This window comes from Opisthocomus hoazin, chromosome 4, assembly GCF_030867145.1.
Source record: "Opisthocomus hoazin isolate bOpiHoa1 chromosome 4, bOpiHoa1.hap1, whole genome shotgun sequence".
Classification (NCBI taxonomy): Eukaryota; Metazoa; Chordata; class Aves; order Opisthocomiformes; family Opisthocomidae; genus Opisthocomus; species Opisthocomus hoazin.
In genome coordinates, this window is record NC_134417.1 from 32,671,106 (window position 1) to 32,690,642 (window position 19,537).

Below are 19,537 nucleotides of genomic sequence, written 5' to 3' on the forward strand. Positions count from 1 at the left end.
CTTTCCAGTGTGCTAGTCTTGTGTTAATCATCATCTCAGCAGTCTGCATGAACAGAGGGTACATTTGTACCTGAGGGAATAAACTAAATGAAGAAAATAAATAGTGTTTATTTTCTTTCTCCTATCACCTGAGGAAAAGACAGAGTGAAAGAGATAAAGATGGAAAGAGAGCAAGAGGAAATCAAAGTGAGAGGGAATGAAAGAAAAAGGGAAAGAGGGAACAAGAGAGAAAGTGACTAAGTGGGAAAGAAAAAATAAATGAAAGAAAAAGAACCAAAAAAGCATGAAGGGAAAAAAGAAAGAAAAAAACACAAAGAAAAGAGAAAAGAAAGGATGGACAGACAAACAGCTAAAAAATAGGAAATAACGAAGTCTGTAAACCTTTGTGAACTAACCACTGGAGACAGATGTCTTAACAAATAAGCACAAGCTGTCACCTCGCTTAAAATTAGTTAAAAAATGGAGTAACTGTTTAAAATGTACTAAATTGAGTATACAGAATTAAAACAAGCTTCTAATCTAGGTCATTGTTTTGTATAGTACTTGGATATGCATGAACACATTTGGTGCAGAAATCAGGAAGAGTTATGCAAATATAGCTGAGGACAAGATCTGCTTCATTTTCCAAAATTACTGTGCCTAAAACACATCTTTGGTTGCACAGGAAAACTAAATAACATTACTGCAGTATTTACCGTGTTCTCCCAATCTAGCCAAGACTAATCACACTGCAAATAGTGAAAATACATTACCCAAAGAACAATTAGAAAGGCACTCAAATAATTTTTTGCACCTTTGTTTCGAACTTGACTTTCAATCTATTGACAAGTCATTTAAGTCCAGCCAAGTCAATTAATTGGCTGTTCATATACTACATTGATTACACCATATAAGAAGGGTAGGGTTTATGTACTGCTTGCCAGTCCTGCATTAATACTTATATAGGACATGCAAAAGCCAAGATTGTAATGCTGTGATCACATGCAGTAGTATATTACAAAAAAGCAGAACATCAAGAAAGAATTTGATTCAGAGCCTAACGGCTGAAAATTGTGCTGGTCATTGCAAATTATTAAATTGTTCAAGGACGATGCCAGTCAAGCAGTATGTGAGCACGTACGGAGTTCCTGAAATAAGCTCAGCACGATCCCTTTTTTCACACAGAAAGTACTCGTCTTGAACAAAGTAGCAAAGTATACATTTTTTCATAGCTACAACCCAAATATATCCTGTCAACTAAAAAAGTCACCCTTCCCACAACTGAACGGCAATAAAAGCCTCACCTGGGGTTTAACAGGGATCCTCCAACAGACAGGAGCAGCACAGCACACCACACAGAGAGGGCTGCGTGGCAGCCCCTGGCAGGGTGGTAGCGGAGGGATACTGCTGCAGCACACCAGGAAATCTGCCAGCTTTCTTGTACAACACTTGTGGTATTCACAGCCCGACCTCACAAGCAGTACACAGTTGTACAACAAATGGCCATGCCTTACTTTCAAAAAGTCCAGACCTGAATGAGGTCAACAGAGGTATTATTTCAAAGGGAGAATATGATTTTAAAATTAACATGATTACATGTAAAATCATCTTCCAGTAGACAGACAAATGGATCTCTTGAGAGCACAGTGTTTATGAAACAGCAGGCCCTTTAGCTGCCCTGGAAACTCTATCTGTAAAGGGCCACAATTTATATTGTCCCGGAGGCTTTAGCATTTGCATCAAAGCTTCAGAAGATGAGAACTGTCAGTGAGTATTTATTCACCAAAAAAAGAAAAGCAAACTTCACTTTAAGAAGGTTGAGTGGTGTATTTTTTTTCTCCCCAGATGATGACAAATGATCTCTCAAGAAGCCAACCAAAAACCTCATGAAGTTGTAATTTTGTGTTTATGAAAATTCAAGAGCAACACACTTCAGATGTTACACTTGCTGGTCAGGGTTACACAGAGAACTTCTAAACAAATAGAAGGAAAAAAAACCCAAATTACCCTGAGGCTGTATCCAGAAACCTTCATCAGATTAGCACCTACTCTGTAACTACAGAGTAAAGGACATCTCCTTAGCAAAAGCATAAAATGTAGAAAGCTAAAATTAAGCAGGTAGGAAAACTTGAGTTTAGTTCAAATACTTAACTGACAAAATGCTCTTACTGTGAGGAGCAGGGAGAGGTCTATTTTTTCAAAGAACTCTGAAAAAAATCCCAACTCGTCAGCTACTAGCAGAGGTTCACAAATCTAAGTTGTACAAAACACCGTGCAGAAAGAGCCACTACACTTCCTACTGCTTTCTGAACTTAGATACTGAAATACGGAGGAGTCTGATGCTCATATTCAAGCAAACCCACCATGGAAGTCACTGGGTGAATTGCTTATTCCAGGTGGAAGCAGAACAGTCAGAGAGATACCCCTCGATTTTCGTCATTTTTGCATCAATTTCTACTCTTGAAAAGCGTAAGGAATGGAAGCTGCACCAAGATGAATTCTTCTTTTGAGGGTCTCGCACAAGCAGGAGTTGACGACAAGACGCAGAAATGCATATTTATGGCCTGTATAACAAAAGAATCCAGAAAAGGTATCAAAAAAAGAGACCTTCTCCCAGTCATACAGATGCTTAGAGATGAGTTGAGGGAGAATCTCTGAGAGGTCTGTGCAAGTACACTAACAAGGAAAAGAGACAGACAGAATGAGAAATTAAGAGTCCTCTGACTCATTTCCTTTGGGAGGGAAAAACTGAATGAGGAAAGAGAAAAAATAGAAAACAGGCAGGATACTTCTTTCAATAACTTTCGGAATAAATCTGCTCTATCTTTGTCTAGGTGATTGTATACTTTAGACTAGCATTTGCAATATTCAAATGTAATATTCAGAGAAAAAAACAAGCACAGTGAAAGTTTCATAAATGAAAGCAGACAAGAGAAGGAAGTGGTAATTTTTCACAGTATTCTAATAAAAGAAAGCCAATTCTATTTCTCACATCATAAACTCTATCTATTCTTTGATCATTTTGATTTGTTCTGCTAAAGTATGCTGCAACCATGTGCTGTCAAGCATACAGCTGCAGGTGAAAGTCCATAAAGTGCACGGCAAGATCTTTCCAACGCGCAATACTTGTGAAGCCGCTCCTGGGAATTCTCACCAGTTAGCAATGGGTTATAGCACAGCTTCCCTCTTGTTGATTTGACTAGCCACTGACTCCCTCAAGTGTTAGTTTCTTACCATTATCAGAAATAAAACGCAATATGCTCTGGCATAACTCCATTCATCTTTATCTCAACATCATATCTGGGATACAGAATTATAATGACTAGCCATCAAAATGTAAAAATTACGGCTAGTTTCTTCTAAAATGTGATGGAAAATGATTCAAAAACACATTTGTAGCTTCACTTTGCCCAGAAAAACAAAGAAAAAAGTAAAAATGAAATGAAACAATTCCAACTATTATTGGAAAATATACAGATGAATAGCTATTCTTGGTTGTGTACATTCACATCATTGCTTTGGGTAAACAAAATCAACCTTTCATCTACATCTTACGAAGCTAGTAACAAAGCTACTGAGGTAAATACACAAAAAGAAAAAAATTAAGTGGCTCATAAACATGCTCAATTTAACTGTAACATGAAACTCCTCACTCACTCTTTTATGAGCATCCTGCCCCAAGTCATGCAGACCAGAGGAAAAGGTTCATCTCAAAGTAATTGAAAAGAAGAAAATATGACAGTATGGCTTAGCCCAGAGTAAAAAGAAATATTTTAAACCACTCCTTGGGGCTTTATGATGCTTAAGTCTTTAATTTATGAAACTCTTGTCCCAGACAACTGCAGCTGGCGTCAGGAGACTCACAATCTATCCTGATTGACCTCTAAGCTTTGGAAAATCATCTTGCTTCTCTGTTTCTAGTCTTTTTTTTTTTTTGCCATGTCTAGCAGAGGACAGTGGATTGCCTGTTATTTGTGCACTTATACAGCAAGCAGAGTTGAGAAGCTAATCAAAGTTGACACCTGTAGGTATCACCATAATGTCAATAGTAAATAATAATAAGACAAGGTGAATTCAGCCTAGAATTTGATGTGTAAGGTTGGTGAGCAATCCCTTGTTTGCTTTGTGTTACTGTTTTCTCAGCTCCAATGAGAAAACAGGCATTGAAAAAGCAGCATCTTCAGCATGCAGTACTTCCCCAAGACACTTACTGCAAAGTGAGACTGGTTTCAGGATATAAAACTATTGCGTTTTAAGGCACTGGATCATTGATTTTCAGCAAGCACTCTTTTGTGTTTTCCATGAATCTGCTGCAAGACATCTTTATTTGAATACGCGCAACTACAGTACTATGCAAAGCCTCCTCCTGAAAGACCCTGCAAGACAAATTTAAATATACTGTGAATCTCGTTCTGCTCCTGACTGTGACTGGACTTTTTCAGCTGTGCTGAAGAGCACAGGGTACCATCTTTGCTATCAAAATTAAGGGGTTTTTTGAATGCCAGCTTTGTAACTCAGGTATTCAGAACCAAATATAGCCAAAGTAATAGAATAAGATAGAAACTGACTATTTTGTATGCAGAGAAGACTGTTTCTGTCCATTCTGAAAGAAATAACACGTTCACATAACATTTCCGTGCTAACACTCAAAGCCCATTGATTTGTCATGTCAAAATCCCACATAGTATCTTCTATAATTGGCACCAGACACATCATCAGCTGCTCCAGAGCTAACGGGTTCTGTGATTCACTCCTTGAGTCCACCATACTGGTTATAAATATGAAAGTTCTTTATGGACACTGAGGCAATTTTTAAAGTTTTGGGCCATTTAAAGATGTCTAAAATGGCAACTTGTAGGAATTCAAAAATCTTTAAACAAATTTTATTTGCTTCCAGCCATTTTTAAAAGTCACTTCCTTCTTTAGGCACCATTTAACAAATTAGTCCCTCTATATAAATGGCTTAAGTGGGGATCCTTGAATTACTCTTAAAGGGGTTTTGACACATAAGAAATTATGATCATTGGTCCTTAACAGTAATTTATGTTTGCAAATTGCTTACAAAGGTTTTGCACCTACACTGAAAGCTGTTCCAGGATCCATCAATGAAAAACATTGTTTTAGCGACTACACTAAATCAACCCAACCTTTAGTTATATCACCTGATTTACCTATTTTCCAAACATCTGTATCTAAATAAATGCATGCGTGATTAGCTATAAAGCAAAAATTTATGCTGCATTTACAAAAGATGCCATCGGGCTAACGCTGTTCCCACTGAAGTTCACATAGCAGAGAAAACAACACGGCTGCTGTCACAACACGAAGGCATAAACTGACAGAACAGCAAGAAAAAAAAAAAGCATTTCTGCCCTCTTTTTTCCATGTCCATGCAGGTGTGAGCAAGACTAAGCGAACTGTTCCATCCGGGGAGCCCATCCGACCGGGCCAGTTCTAACCCGCACTAGCTCCCTGGTCCATTCAGCGCAGAGCTTCAGCTGTGTCTGGGTGGTGAGAATGGGTGACCAGGGGTGCATATCCACACCCACGGGACTATTTTTTTTGAGTTGTAATAACGACTTAAAGTACAGCATGAGACTAAAACTAGGCCATTAACAGCCGCCTTAGGAAACCCAGAAAGAAATAGGTGGCCTTCTAGTTATTTGTCTACCCCTAATCACTTGTCTATGCAATTTTCTTCCTACTAGACCCTGGATACTTGATGTTCCTGGAGTCTGAACAAAGTCTACTCACTGCCTTTCAACACTGGAGATTTCTGATTCCTGTTCAGAAGTGATTACTTGAGCATCACACGTCATCACACCTGCTAATGGCTTCCAGGTTTACTATTCAGGACACAAAGAGCAGATGTGATGACATCACCGATTACCACCAGGCTTTGTTACCTCTGCTGTTATCTGACCTGCGTGTTAGCACTTTTACGCCGCTTTATGATCTACACAGAGGTGAGATTACAACAGTACAATTGGACTGTATTGCCAAAATGAACCTGGCTGTGTGACAGAGGTTGTAAGCTTGACTGACAGATTCCCAAAAGCATGCCTCAGGTGGGACAGTACGGAGTGCTGCCCACCCTTACCAAAGGCACAGGCACAACTGACCTAGAACGGACGGAGTGACTCCACTCCGCAGTGCAGAAAGGGACTGCATCAGAACGTGGTGCACCAACGTGCGTCACCAAGGCGCTCCTCTTCCAAATACAAAGACTCATGTTTCAGTTTCCTTCAGTCAGAGGAGAAAATGTATTAGCTGGAGTTCCTGTTCTGTTTGCACATCTTACACAGGTGGCACAAACATGAGTCAGGGTTTGTACGTGGAGCACCCCGCACTGGAACAGTGTACTTCAGACCCCAAGGGCATCATCAACAGGTTGGTGCAAAGAGCAGTTTGCTTCTTGCCTTTGGCATTATGTTTGACTGACACTGACAGTCTTCTGTGTTCATCAGCTTAATAAGCACTAAATTAATCCGTAAAATGGAAGGCTGTACTAACCCTCTGGTGTTTATTAATTGTTAAAAGGAAGTCTAGTATGTGTTTACATCTCAGTAATTTTATCTTGAAAAACAATTTCTTCCACTCTTCACAACGCGCAGAGAATCGTGTGCCAGACTAGAAATTCCCCCCTGCAGAGAGGCCAGAAAGATGTGAGACATGAAGCGTTGTACCTACCGGACAAAGACTGAGAAAGCTACCCAGATCCTGTTTTTCCTATGATAGTCCTTTGGTCACATGGAACTCAACCCGTCTAAAGGCTCTGTCTATAGGCTGATAACACCAATCAACATTTACAGGTGTTGATTATATTACATCTAGGTATGATTATATTACATCTGGGTATATAATACAGTGATATTGTATTATGTCTAGGCCACCAGCAGACCTCTGACATCTACACTGATCCCAAGAAGCTTTCCAACAGGAGATTGTTTAAACAACTCCGAAAACAGCTGTGAGATTTCCAGATTCTAGAGAGAGAATCTTTCTCCCGAGGATGAGTAACCTGACCCCTACTGGTTTTCCTTTCTTCAGCTACTCCAAGAGAGCCTGCTGCATGCCAGCTTTCAAACTACTGTACCCAGTAGTTTCCATATGACTTAAAGGCTCCTGAAAGGTAAAAACCCACACCCTAAAATACTTTACATTCTTTGCAGTACGCCACAGAATGAGCTCATGCTGTAGTAAATGTCTACTCATATGTTGCACCACTGTCATTTGCTAACAAGTCAAAGCCCTTGGTTCTCCCTTGGGACTGATTTAGGGTCAGTGTTACTTTTGCCACAGTAAGAATGATGGTATTTACCCAACATGTTAACAGCCAAACATAGCAGCAGACTCTGTAATACCATGGAAGGATATTTGCCTCACATGCTGCTGTCATACACGTTAATGCCACCAATGCAGAGGGCTTGTGAACTTTCATTACAATTCCATGTAAGACATACATATTACCTCATAAGCAAGCTTAGCGAAACAACACTCATATTTGCCCACAGACTAAGAAAACAGCTTTAAGTTTGCTGGCCTTCCTGAGTTGCCAACAGTGACGCTACATAAAAGTGACATTTGCCTCTCAGAAACTAGACTATCAACATCAATCTTTCTTAAAACATTTTGTCAGTTCATCAAAATATCTTTAGATAGTAAAGAAACTTGAACTTTAGCAACCTAAATTTGAACTGTGACTCTAAAGAAGAAAAGATCTTTCCCTCATACAGCTCCACTCTTGAACCTTTCAGTTACAATCAGGAAAAAAAAAATAAGTCTTTTTTCCTAGGTTTGTACCATTGAATAAAACTGTCTGCACTTAGGACTGTACGCAGTAAGACTGCTGTAACTAAGCAGTGCGTTATATATCAGCTTTTAAGATTTTTTTTTAAATTACAATTTCCGAAAAAGGTTTTCAACTGTTCTGCACAAAGTAGTTTAAGACTTTGATTTTTCAGACTCTTTTTTTTTTATGCATGGAATGGCAGCAACTATCATACACACAGGAAAAGAAGCCAAGATAGCACCTGATATCTCCCTGTGAAGAGAACTTCTCTGAGGGTGTTAGATAACGGATTACATATGTTTCAAATCCTTACCTTAACAGAGGACCAGCAACTCTACCTAAACTTCAGAAGACAACTTGAGGGGCATGTAAAACATTTTGTAAGGAAGACAATTTCTTCCTAGTTTAGGTATTTTATCTTTTGCCCAAGAGCAGGAAGAACCATTAGGATCAGTAGCCAAGCTCAGTCCTTCAGTACGCTATCATGCTGGAGGAATGAGGCTTTTGCAAATGATAGGATAGCGATTTGGGACGGAGGTTCATGAGCACAGACTCACTAGCTGACAAGGCAGATGAAGTCCTGGACTGAATGTTGTGCACCCTTAGGGAAATCAGGAAAGACCAAGGGAAATTAGGAAGGACCAAAGTTTCTGCAGTCATCCCCATCCCAGGAGAATGTTCCCTCTTTTGTATCTGGTTGATGCTCTCTTTTGGGGCAAGTTCAGTACAGGTCACTGCCCCAAGAACTACAGTCGTCAGCACAAAACTGACAGGGACTGGTTCCACAAAAGCAGCAGCAGGAAAAAAGAAAAACAAAGGTGAGCAAACAAACATTTTTTAAAATTATTAAGTCCTTTGATGATAAACTAGCAACGTTGCAAAAATATCACTCGAGGACAGAGAACAATTCATAGCTTTGCAAGTGGTCATTGCCCATTTCAGTACTTCTGTTTATCCTAACTGTGAAACACCAACTGTAAAATTTTTCAGCCTATTCTTCTCGGACCCAAGAGTAAGAAAGGTGCATTTTTCATGTCCCTTGCCCACAGGCAAGCTAAGAAAAATCTATAGCTTACTTTATACATTGCGTACCAAATAAATATACTAACTACACATAAGATTTGCACTAAATATTCAGTGGGTATTCAGGAACTCATTCTTGATTCCACTAATGTTTCTCTCAGACATCAAATTAGGCTTAGAAATGATGCTCTTGAGATAAAAAAGCCACGCCAAACAATTTTATCAATCACCCTCTTCTAGGTTTCGAATTTATCAATAGCAATGGAAGTGATTAATGGCCCAGCAACTGAAGCTCACTCTCTCATCTTCAACACCGTCATCCTTTTCAGTGAAGGATATTCCAGAAGCTGTTACAAGAAGAGCATGTGCTTTCAGTTAGCAAAGCACATTACCCTCCTACCAAAGCCGTTTCAGCCGTTGTGTTAATATTAACCACTATTGTGAAGTGCAGTTTAGAATAGGAATCCCCTCTAGAGGCTGTGGTCTCTTCAAAGGGAAAAAGAATCAGACTAATCTTTTTAACAGTGTAAGCAAGAAGAAATGGACTATTGATAAAGCAATTTATTTTGACTAACAGATGAGGCAAATTAACTTGGCTGCAATCTCCTCAGTCTACTGCTGCCTAAAATAGAGAGAGGGCTGCATGGAGAAGGCCAAATAAGCTAATGTAAATTTTCCATCTGGGGGAACTCAAGCAGCTATCATTCACCACTGTCAGCTGCGTAATGGGGTGGGAAGAGGAAACTCACATATTGAACATGGGGATAACTCTCAGTCTGTTTCTCTGTTTTGAGAGGCACCATTATTCCTTGTATTTCAAAGCATAGATGAATGACAGACAGAGCACTCATCACAGCTAATCCAATCATGGATATAAAAACTAGGCTCTTTCAACTCCCACAGCCCCGCTACAGCTGATGTGCATTAAACCAGCATGGATCAGCAGATACATCAGCTCAAGGACTGCAGAGTCCAGCACCACAGCGAATCCCACAGGACATCCATGAGGGGTCGTCCTCAATTTCCAGAGCACAGCAATCTAAAGTCTGCAACCCAGAATCCCTGGTGAGGAGTAGCACCCCCATCTTTGACAGCCATGACAGCAGTGACCAGAGACTACCTGCAGCAGTGGGCATTTGATCCCGATATAGCTTCTCTCCCTTACAGGCCTGTTTGCCCACAAGGAGAGGTTCCTTTCCCCTGCCATTACTACTTTCACGTCATGAGGCAAACAAACAGATCTGGACTTCCTGCGTTGTTCACATTAAACGGTGTGCCCTTTTAGTTAATTCACTCTGGGATGAAATTATTACTGGCAAGAAGAATTTTTGGGACATCATGTAAATCTCCCCAAAGCCCTGCGAGATGGTTTTTGGTGGTTAAAATTGAAATGAAGCTCAGGCCTATATCTTTCACCTTCGGATGAACACTGATCACTTTACCTCAAATCTTCATTTTGCCACACTGTATTTTATACAGATTAACCCAGACTGCACAGAAAGATGTTCTTTACTTAGCAGGCACAGGCCTATTCTCAACTCCGTATGGACAAATCTCACAAGTTCTGCTCAAGCACAGTATTCCTTTTCAGGCTGCTGATACTTCAAATTAAGGATACATTTTCTGTAAATCTCTTTTACAACTCTGTTTATCAGTGTTATTTCACTTCCTAATTTTGTGTGGGTGGATAATTACTTTCACCTTCTAAGAGAAAATCGTAAGTAGATTTATGGAAATCGAAAAATATTTCTCTGCCATTGCAGTGTATGAATGAGCACACTATGCAAAAAGAAAACCTGCCAGGCTGGCTCTAAGCACCCCTTAATTTTATGTGCTAACCACTGTAAAGAACCGTTAATTACTTTTACTTCTATAACATTATACAGGAGGATGCACAACCACTTGTTACTGAATCCAGTAAAGAACACCTTGCCCCAGAACAAACGTATGAAAGGTGGTGTTATAGTGGAATATTGTTCTATAACGTTTTTCATATTAGCCCCACTTAGATGATTTCTCACAGCATGCATCTCTGGATGACAAAGGTCTTCTGTAGTTCCTGAACCACAACTAAAGAAATAACTATCTTTCTTACAGCTTTGTCTCACTTTACTGCCTGCCTTAGAGCCACACTAGATCCACATTTCTGGGGTTTTCTCACTATTTCAAATCTTGCTGGAGAAAACAGCTTTTCTGTATACGCAATGTGCTTGGTGAGTTTACTTCTTTCAGGAATCAGCTCATGTGGAACGTCCATACAGAATAAATATTCCTGTTTTTTATATATTGTACACTTCGATGAAATAAAATTTATATTATACTATCCTGCATTGAAGGGAAGTGCCTTGCCCAGATTACACTTGAGTAAATGAAAGGTAATGCTACTGTCTTTCGTCATTCCAAATGCAGAACGAACAGGTAGACAGAGCAGTACCTCTTTTGAGTCCTCAAATTCCTCCAGGTACATGTCTTAAAAATTTGATGCAAAGCCAATTTCTTCCATGAGGTTTCCCAGAGGAAGAAAGTAAGATAGGAAATCACAGACTTCAGAAATTTTAAAACAAAACATATGGGTTACGTTATACTCTTTGATGGTCTCTCAGAGCCATCCATCACAGCAAGCCAAAGACAGAGCTCAGCCCCAAAACTTCAACCATCCTCTTCCGCTTGCAGTTTCTTCCCCTCCCCAACAGCAAGGGTGCTGCAGGAATTAATACTGACTTCCTCCTGTCAGCAACGTTCAAAAGTTGTAAACCACGAACACTTTCAGTCCTAGATGAAATTTTCTTACAACATGTTATGAATCAATCAGAACATGAAACGAGCTCTTTGCCACACTCACAAAAGACTTCCTAACAATTACTCCTTATTGGCACAAAGAAGAGCTTACAAGCAACAAGGAACGATGCTGTTCTGGTGTACCTCCCTCCTCCCATACAAGCCATTTGCAATTCATTATGTTTTGTAGTGCTTTATTCCTTCAGGGAAGTCAGGAGTATATGGCTTTTTGAATCTAAGAAAGTACAAGACAACAACTAGCTGTGATAGAAAGCATTATTTTATGCTAGCTGAGGTTTTGCAAAATGGCAACAGCAGAATTTAGCATGTAAGAATGCAATGCATCTAAACTGACAGAACGAGACAAGAAAAAGCTAGAAAGAAAACTTCTGCTCTAGTTAGTACGAGCCATCTAATACAGACATGCAGACATTCAGGGCTATGTCTGAAGTGGATGAAAAAGAAATCGAAATCTGCACTAGCTAGATGCTGTATCACACTGGTTCTGTTCAGCATGGCACTGCACTATAATAACTGGGGAAAACAAGATGAGAAAAATAATTTAGATGTTTCAATCCAGAGGAAGAAATGGCAGATCACATTAGAGACAACTACTCCCTATTCTCAAAATTTTCTCATATGAGTTTAGCACTGAATATATCCAAAACTACATGTGCAGAAGGGAAAGAAGGGAAAGAAACTGAAACGCTCGATAACTTATCCTGTAGAAACCTCAAAGATCTTTAAAGACAAATTGGGAGCCCCAGAGCTCAGAGGTGCACATATACATGTGAAAACTGTTTTTTTCCACACAGTAAGTATTTAAACTATATACAGTCCCTAATTACTAACATTAGGTGCAATGTTTTGCCATTAACCAGGGTCTAGACAATAAAATATTGCCATTTGGAAATGAACACATCATTTGGCCCACTTTGTTAGCATTAAAATGGAAGCAATAAGACGACACACGGAGACAGTCTAAACCACACACATACTAACAAAGACTGCAACCATATAGCCATGTAATACTGTATTGCCATTGCATATAGAAAGCTATAAGGTTTACACTGCGTTTGCGAGACCTCTGGACTAAGGCATGTCAGGCTTGCTCTGGGCTAAAAGTTTAGCTTCTCAGGCTACATTTTTTTTCCCGTCCTTGCACTTTGTTTTACTCCATTTAGACCTAACAGCAATTTTTTTCTATTTGCTTATCTTTGTACACTAGCACAACAGTCTTATGACTATAACACGATGATGCACTATGCAGGAATATAAGCCTGCGGAAACATAGCAGAGGCCCTGAGAAGTGGAGACACAGGAGATGGTGCAGAGGAGTATAGACATCAGATTACAAAACATGGGGCATAGCTATACGCCCATAGCTATAAAAAAAGACTCATCAGGTGTCAGTTAAAGAAATGCAGACCTGAAGATGGGCAAAACTGGGTTTAGGTCTAACAAACCTAAAAGAACCATATATAGTAAATACGGACACCACATGGAGCTGTAGACCAATAAAGAATGAGAAATGCACATTAGCAAACCTATAAAAATGTCCCCAAGTGGACCCTAGAGCAAAGAAGAAGAAACCATTAACATGACCGTCCCATTCCTTCCCGTGAAGGGCTTCAGATGCTGCCAACACAGGCAGCACCACCGGCAGAATGAAGCCACCAACCTTAAGACTTGGAGAAGCAAGGGAAAGGTGAGCATAACATCAAGGAAAGACGGGAGAAACTAAGTGAGCGTGTAACAATGTTAGCTGCTTTATTATTATTAAAACATTTTCTGCATAGAAGCCCTCTTTTTCTTTGGTAACAATGGGATCTAGCATGTTAATGATTCTTTGATTAGTTGGTTAAGATTTCAATTGCACCAAAAAAAAAAAAAAATTCCTAGATTTATATAAGCTACATTTCCTCTTCGTCCATAAACAAGACTTGGAGCATAACAAGACTAAGATATGATAAGAGATGTTTAATAAGTCAGTCAGCTTACCATTAGCAAATTCAATGTACATTTCCATGGGAAGCTTTTTCCAAATAAAAAGGACAAAATAGGAGAGGAAGAGGTGAAGCCAAAGAGAAAGTCTGTCCTTTTGGCATGTATTCACACACTGGACTAGTTAACAGGCATCTGGTCCGTTGTGGGGGCCCACAGGTATTGCTGCAATACAGACAGTAACAGACTGGCCACAGGTCTTCATACAATGGTCATATGGCAAAACATTGCAGGGAACTGCTACCAAAAACATCAAATTGTGAATATGGTGACGCTCACTGGAGGGAAGCTGCATTCTCCCCAGGCTGTTAAGCAGGAGAAAACCAACTAAACTTATCTGATAAATTATTTGTTATTTACTATTTCTCCAAGCCTGTCTGATTCTTGCCAGTTTCCCAAAGGCTTCTTGTTTCTAAAGCACGCAGAACCATCGGCCTGCTGCTACGGTTTGAAAACCCACGAAGAATAGCAGTGTCAGCAGCGTGCAGACTCGGGAAGCCAAAAGCATATTAATCTCTATGTGGAAAAAGACACTAAGCTCGACATTCCGTAGAAAATCCTGTACTTCAGCCCCTAGGTAAGACGACTGTGGTCAATACCTGACAATCTCCATGCCACAAATGAAGATTAAAATCCCAGTTTAACTGGGGGAGGGGGGGGAAAGCATTTTACCAATCTTTTAATATGGACTAAATGTCAACCTAAAGTTAAGAGTTACATGCAGATATTGAAAATCTCTAGTAAGAGTGGTCCCAATCCTTGGAAAGAGAGGAAAACAGTGAATTCAAACAGATTATTAGTGCATAGATATGTTTGCAATACTAGAGATCTTCTTGATACTAATATTTGAAAAGCGCCACAGAGAATGAACTAGTACAGTCCCTCAGAGAAAACCTGAGCTTGCACCAGTGACGACAACAGAGCCGAGCTGTCTCTGATTTGCAAATCTTTTTACTAGACTGCTAGACTCTACCCGTTGTGTGAGAGACATCGTTGTGGAGACTGACAGTTCTGTCAGTGAGGTGTTCATTAATTACATTTTAAACACTCGCAGAAATAAGATTAACTTTGCATGATAATGATAATTCCTTGTGATACTTCAGACTACTATCACACTGACCTACAGAGAGTTAAGATAAAATTGTAAGCACTAAATAAATTATTTTAAATAACTGCTACCAGTTTCTTCCATGTTATCCTTTTCATAGTCTTATCCATTCCCCACTACAATTTTGGTACTTGCTGAATCAATGAAAGTGCTAATCATACAAATAAATACATGCAAAAAAAAAAGCTTTAAATCCAGTCAGAAAAATACTACAACATTTATTGCACCACAGTGCTGAAAAAAAAAATCCACTAATTTATGATAGCATCTTTCTTTTTTCTGCTCTTTGTTACTCATGTTGGAACTTAGGTTTTCACAAAAGATTTGCTCTTTCACAAAAATTTCTGTGATGCGTGAGGGCTCTTCGTTGGTGTATGACTTGCTTTTGAATTTTCTGGAAATAAGCATACATTTTTAAAAAAATACAAGGGGACAAAAATAGATAGAGGGACAAAAAAGTTATTTAAGTCATGAAACTGTGCACATGCCACCACTGAGTAATTTCTGTGAGCAGCCTTTGCCTTCCTCAACCCATCTGGCCTTAATGTCTCTAACACCCACTCACTGCATCACCACAAAAATTAGACTAAGCTCCTCGGGCAGGGTTCTGTACTTCTGCAACTGCTCTGAAGCACCTAACATACATCTGGAAGCTGCAGATTAAAACAAAAAAAAAAAAAAAAAAAAAAAAAGAGTAGAGTCCAAGCTGTTAAAATGTCATTTGTAGGTTCAGCCGCCTGTGGATATCTTGTCACATTATACGGAATGAACATTTTCTTCCATGACTCCAAAGGAAGTGAAAGAATCCAACTAACAGGACCAATACACTATTGGATAGATACACTATTTACATCCTTATCACAGTGTCAAGTAAGACATACAAAACCAGCTGTGAAGTCAGTACGCCTCTTGCCATGAACTTATACCAAATCAGGTCACGGTTGCCCACAAGTACTCTGCATATTTTTAATATTCCACTTACTTTTTTTACATATATATTTTATCTATTACTACATTTCTCTTAAGAAAAGAACAGGACAGATTAGCAGATTGGAATCTTTCATTTGATGACAAAACAGCTACTGAGTGGAAAGATGAAGCTCAAGTTCTGCTACATTCGCCTGCCTCTTTGCCTCCCTGCACTTGCTTTTCCTCCTTCCCTCTTGCTTTTACACATACCTGCGTTTCAGTTGTGACATGACATGACTCCTAATGGTGGAGAGAGCTAGAAGAAATGAGCCTGTGATCTCCACAGACCATCCACAGACAACACTGAGCTGACAGAAAACTATCACTTGCAAATTAGTTCTGCTTTACTGTGTAGACCTGATAACAAACTTCTCACACAATGAGCTGATATATTGATTTTAATATGGTGAAATGTGTGTACATTTATATAAATGCAAATTTTAAGCACACCACAGGACCCACTCAGGGTCTGATTCAGCACTATTAAAGTCAGTGAGGCTCTCGGCATTCAAAGATTTGCGCATGGCGATTCCTCAGACAGCACGGCGTAAAGATGTGCCTCCAAAAGCCCTCTTCAGAACAACCCCCCTAACCTGGCTATGCCCATTTTTTAATGGGTTGAACCTGAAACAACCTGAAGTGCTTGTCTTGCTGACAACTTAACTTGCCAGTTTCACTTCAATGGAAGCTACTAGATCTGCACTCTCTTAAAGTTCAGATTAAACAAAAATAAAATTGGTTCCCTGCCTGACTCACCCAAAAATCAAAGGCTTCTTTAACAGAACGCTGGCCTCAGTCATTGGTGCAGGTGCTTCGGCATTTCTGGATGCAGCAGATTTCTATTCAAAGATTTAAATTCACCTGTATGCTTGGGGCTAGGGGTTGGGATAAAGAACAGAGCCATTCATGCTATTGCAGCTCTGCACAGAGCAGTCCCGTCTCCCCCGACGGGCTGACTGCATGTTGTGCCTATAAGCACCGGGAGCATCACGGTAAAATACAGTGGCTGGGAAGCAGATCTGGACTGCAAGCCAGCATCCATTCCAGCCTTTACAAAACAGGCTAGGCTACTCTCAGGCCAAGCAAATAAAATTCTGATGCTGCAGCCTTTACACGGCTTTAAATTTCTGACCACTGTGAAATTGTTCTTTGGAAAAGAAAACACAATTGCTGTGTAAGGGAAGTGTCCCTTCCATACACGCAGATAGTCTTCAAATCAGAAGACTTTTTTGCTTGCAAATATGCGACAAATCAGTGTGCGTTTCTGTGTGGCACAAGTTCACAGACCAGCTTTTGCTTGACTCAGAGCTGGTTTCTGCGTCCTGTTATCAGCAAAGCATACTGCTCTGGGGGCTGCATACAAATTACTGAAATTTCCTTGGTGGCAGGGAGAGGGTTCTGAAGAAAGAAAACAACGTACGTCTGTTACATCAGCCGCTAGTCAAGTATTTCTACTTATTTTTAAGCCAGCTTCTCACCTGTCCAATAACTGAGTTAAAGCAGTGTGAAGAAAGCAAGCGAGCAGATTTCCCCTCTTAAATGTTTCACGTTCAAGCCCTTGGATAGATCATTTAGTGAGCAGATGTTATTGTCAGCTTCTTTACGTTGTTTGTCTAGAACGGCAGGAGCCACACCAAGGAAAACCTGCCTCTGTGTCAGGGCAGCCAGCACAGCCTGGATTCCCACACTTCGGTAAAAAGGGCTATCTTCAGCCCGCTTCCAAGAGAAGTATTCTAGCTTTTTTAGCATCCTTTTGGATGCTTTTAAGCAAGGCTCCTCTCAGTGCTCCTGCATTTCACCAGCTCTCCCTCTCACGGAAACTCTAAATCGCGCATTTAAAAATAGACCACCAGATTATCTGGGTAAATCATAAAGCTCGGCTTATCTCTCTCTTCCCCTTCGAAATACACAATTTATTCTGTCCACCAGCTCGGCCACCAGTAATCCTGTTCGCCTGGGTAACCCCACTCGCTGGACTGGCCCCGCGTATCTCTGTTACGCGCTGGCGCGTCGGGGCGCGTCAGGAAGGAGGAGGAAAAGACGCCGAGGGAGGTTTTGGCGGATTAATTCAGGGGGGAAACGGGAGCCCATGGGCACGGCGGGTGATGCCTGCGGAGGGCGGGCGGCAGCCGCCCCGGGGGAGCCGGGGGCAGGAGGAACGCCTCGCCCGCCGGGCTTCCGCCTCGCAGGGTCCCAGACCGCTCCCGCTCCCCACCCCCGGCTCCCGCAAACTTTCGGGACCCGAAGCCGGGGACGCCCCGGGCGCTCCCCCCCCCCGCCCCCGGGCACCGCCGCCGCCCCGGGGCCCACTCCGCCCCGCTCCCCCCCGTCCCCGGCCCGCTCTCACCGTCCTCCAGAGCCGCTGCCGCTTGGCGCTGACGGAGGTGGCGGTCACGATGAGGTGGGAGACGGACACCAGCAGCCCGAAGACGATGGCCAGCAGGGTCCGGACGGGCAGCAGCGCGTAGGAGACGAAGGTGACCAGCATCAGCTGCCACATGCCCTGCTCCGGGGCGCTGGGGGGGTCCGCGCCGTAGGCGCCGAGCGAGAAGGGGCAGCAGAGAAAGGAGAAGGTGAAGCTGAAGAGCAGGGTGAGCTTGACGATCTGCTGCAGCTGGGTGACCTGCAGGTACTTTACGTTGGTGACGATGAAGAGGGAGAGGAAGATGATGCAGTGCACCGGGTGCGAGCCTTTGGAGATGGTCAGGCTGGGGCCGGAGAGCAGCTCCAGCAGAGCCAGGCTGGCGGCCAGCACGATGAGGACAGCCAGCGCCTTCAGGGTGGACGTCTGCTCCAGCTTCAGGTTGTAGCTCTGGAAGAGAGCCTCCAGCTCCTTGCAGTCGAACTCGTCCTCGCAGGCGATGGCGTCCAGCAGCAGCAGCGGAGGGGGGTCCCCCGGCCCGGCTCCCGCTCCCGCCGCGGCGGTGGCGGCCGGCGGGGAGCAGCAGCAGCGGCAGCACTTCTTCCTCTTGGTCTTGACTTTCTGAAACGGTATTTCCTCCATGCCGGTGCCATTCATAAACCCCGGGGAAGGAAGGCTCCTCCTGGCGTCCCCCGCTGCCGCCCCTCCACCTCGCCGCTCATGGAAGAGGGCTGGGGGGGGGGGGGGGGCCGCGAACGCCCCCCCTCCGCTGCCGCCGAGGAGCCGGGGTGAGAGAGCGAGCCCCGCTCCTCTGAATGCGCTCGCCCCGCCGCCTGCCGCCGCTCTGCCTCCTCCCGCCTCCTCCCCCTCCCCCGGTGCTCCGGGGGTGTGAATCTCCCGACGGCACCAGAACACCACGCCGGGGCTTGGGAGCGGGCGGGCGAGGGGGGGAGCGCCAGCAGGCGGGTCTCCCCTCAGGCGCCGCTCTCGGCAGCAGCGGCGGAGAGCGGGCGGCGAACGGGCAACATGCGGGGGGGAATAAAATAAAATAAAATAAAATAAAATAAAATAAAATAAAATAAAATAAAATAAACAACGACGAGCCAAAACAAAATAATGATGACACGCAGCCCGGGGACAGTGCGAAGAGGAGGGAAAGCGTGTCGCAGAGCAAGGCAGTGCGCTCCGCTTCCCGCGCCCGGCGGCCCCTCAGGGGCGCTGGGGAGCCCGGGGCGCCTGCGCGCCTTGGAGCCCAGGCCCGGCCCCCGCCCGCCTCGAGGCGCAGGCACGGGCGTGCTCAAAGAATCCTGTCGAGGCAGACGAGTACGTGGGCATACATATTTCAGTACATAAAGATACGCATAAATATAGGCGAGTCCGGCTTCCTTTGAGAAACCAAGCCTTATCTGCGTGAGGAAACACCCTGATTTTACTGGGTTTTGCCTCCCAGACTCTGAAGCAGCTGGAAAAAGTGAGGGGATTCTCGGGAAAACGCCTGTGTGTGCGCGGTTCTGCCTGTCTG

The 19,537-nt window shown here is 42.6% G+C and overlaps 1 protein-coding gene across 4 annotated transcripts in view; it reads right to left on the minus strand.

Moving 5' to 3' along the window:
- Window positions 1-19,239, minus strand: part of ADCY1 (adenylate cyclase 1) — a 169,488-nt gene extending 150,249 nt beyond the window's left edge. For all 4 annotated transcript variants that reach the window (XM_075418540.1, XM_075418541.1, XM_075418539.1 and 1 more), the window contains exon 1: window positions 18,001-19,239. In XM_075418540.1, the coding sequence (XP_075274655.1) occupies window positions 18,001-18,672 (672 nt within the window). In that variant the 5' untranslated portion in view covers window positions 18,673-19,239. The remainder of the gene's footprint in view (window positions 1-18,000) is intronic.
- Window positions 19,240-19,537: the final 298 nt, after the last annotated feature.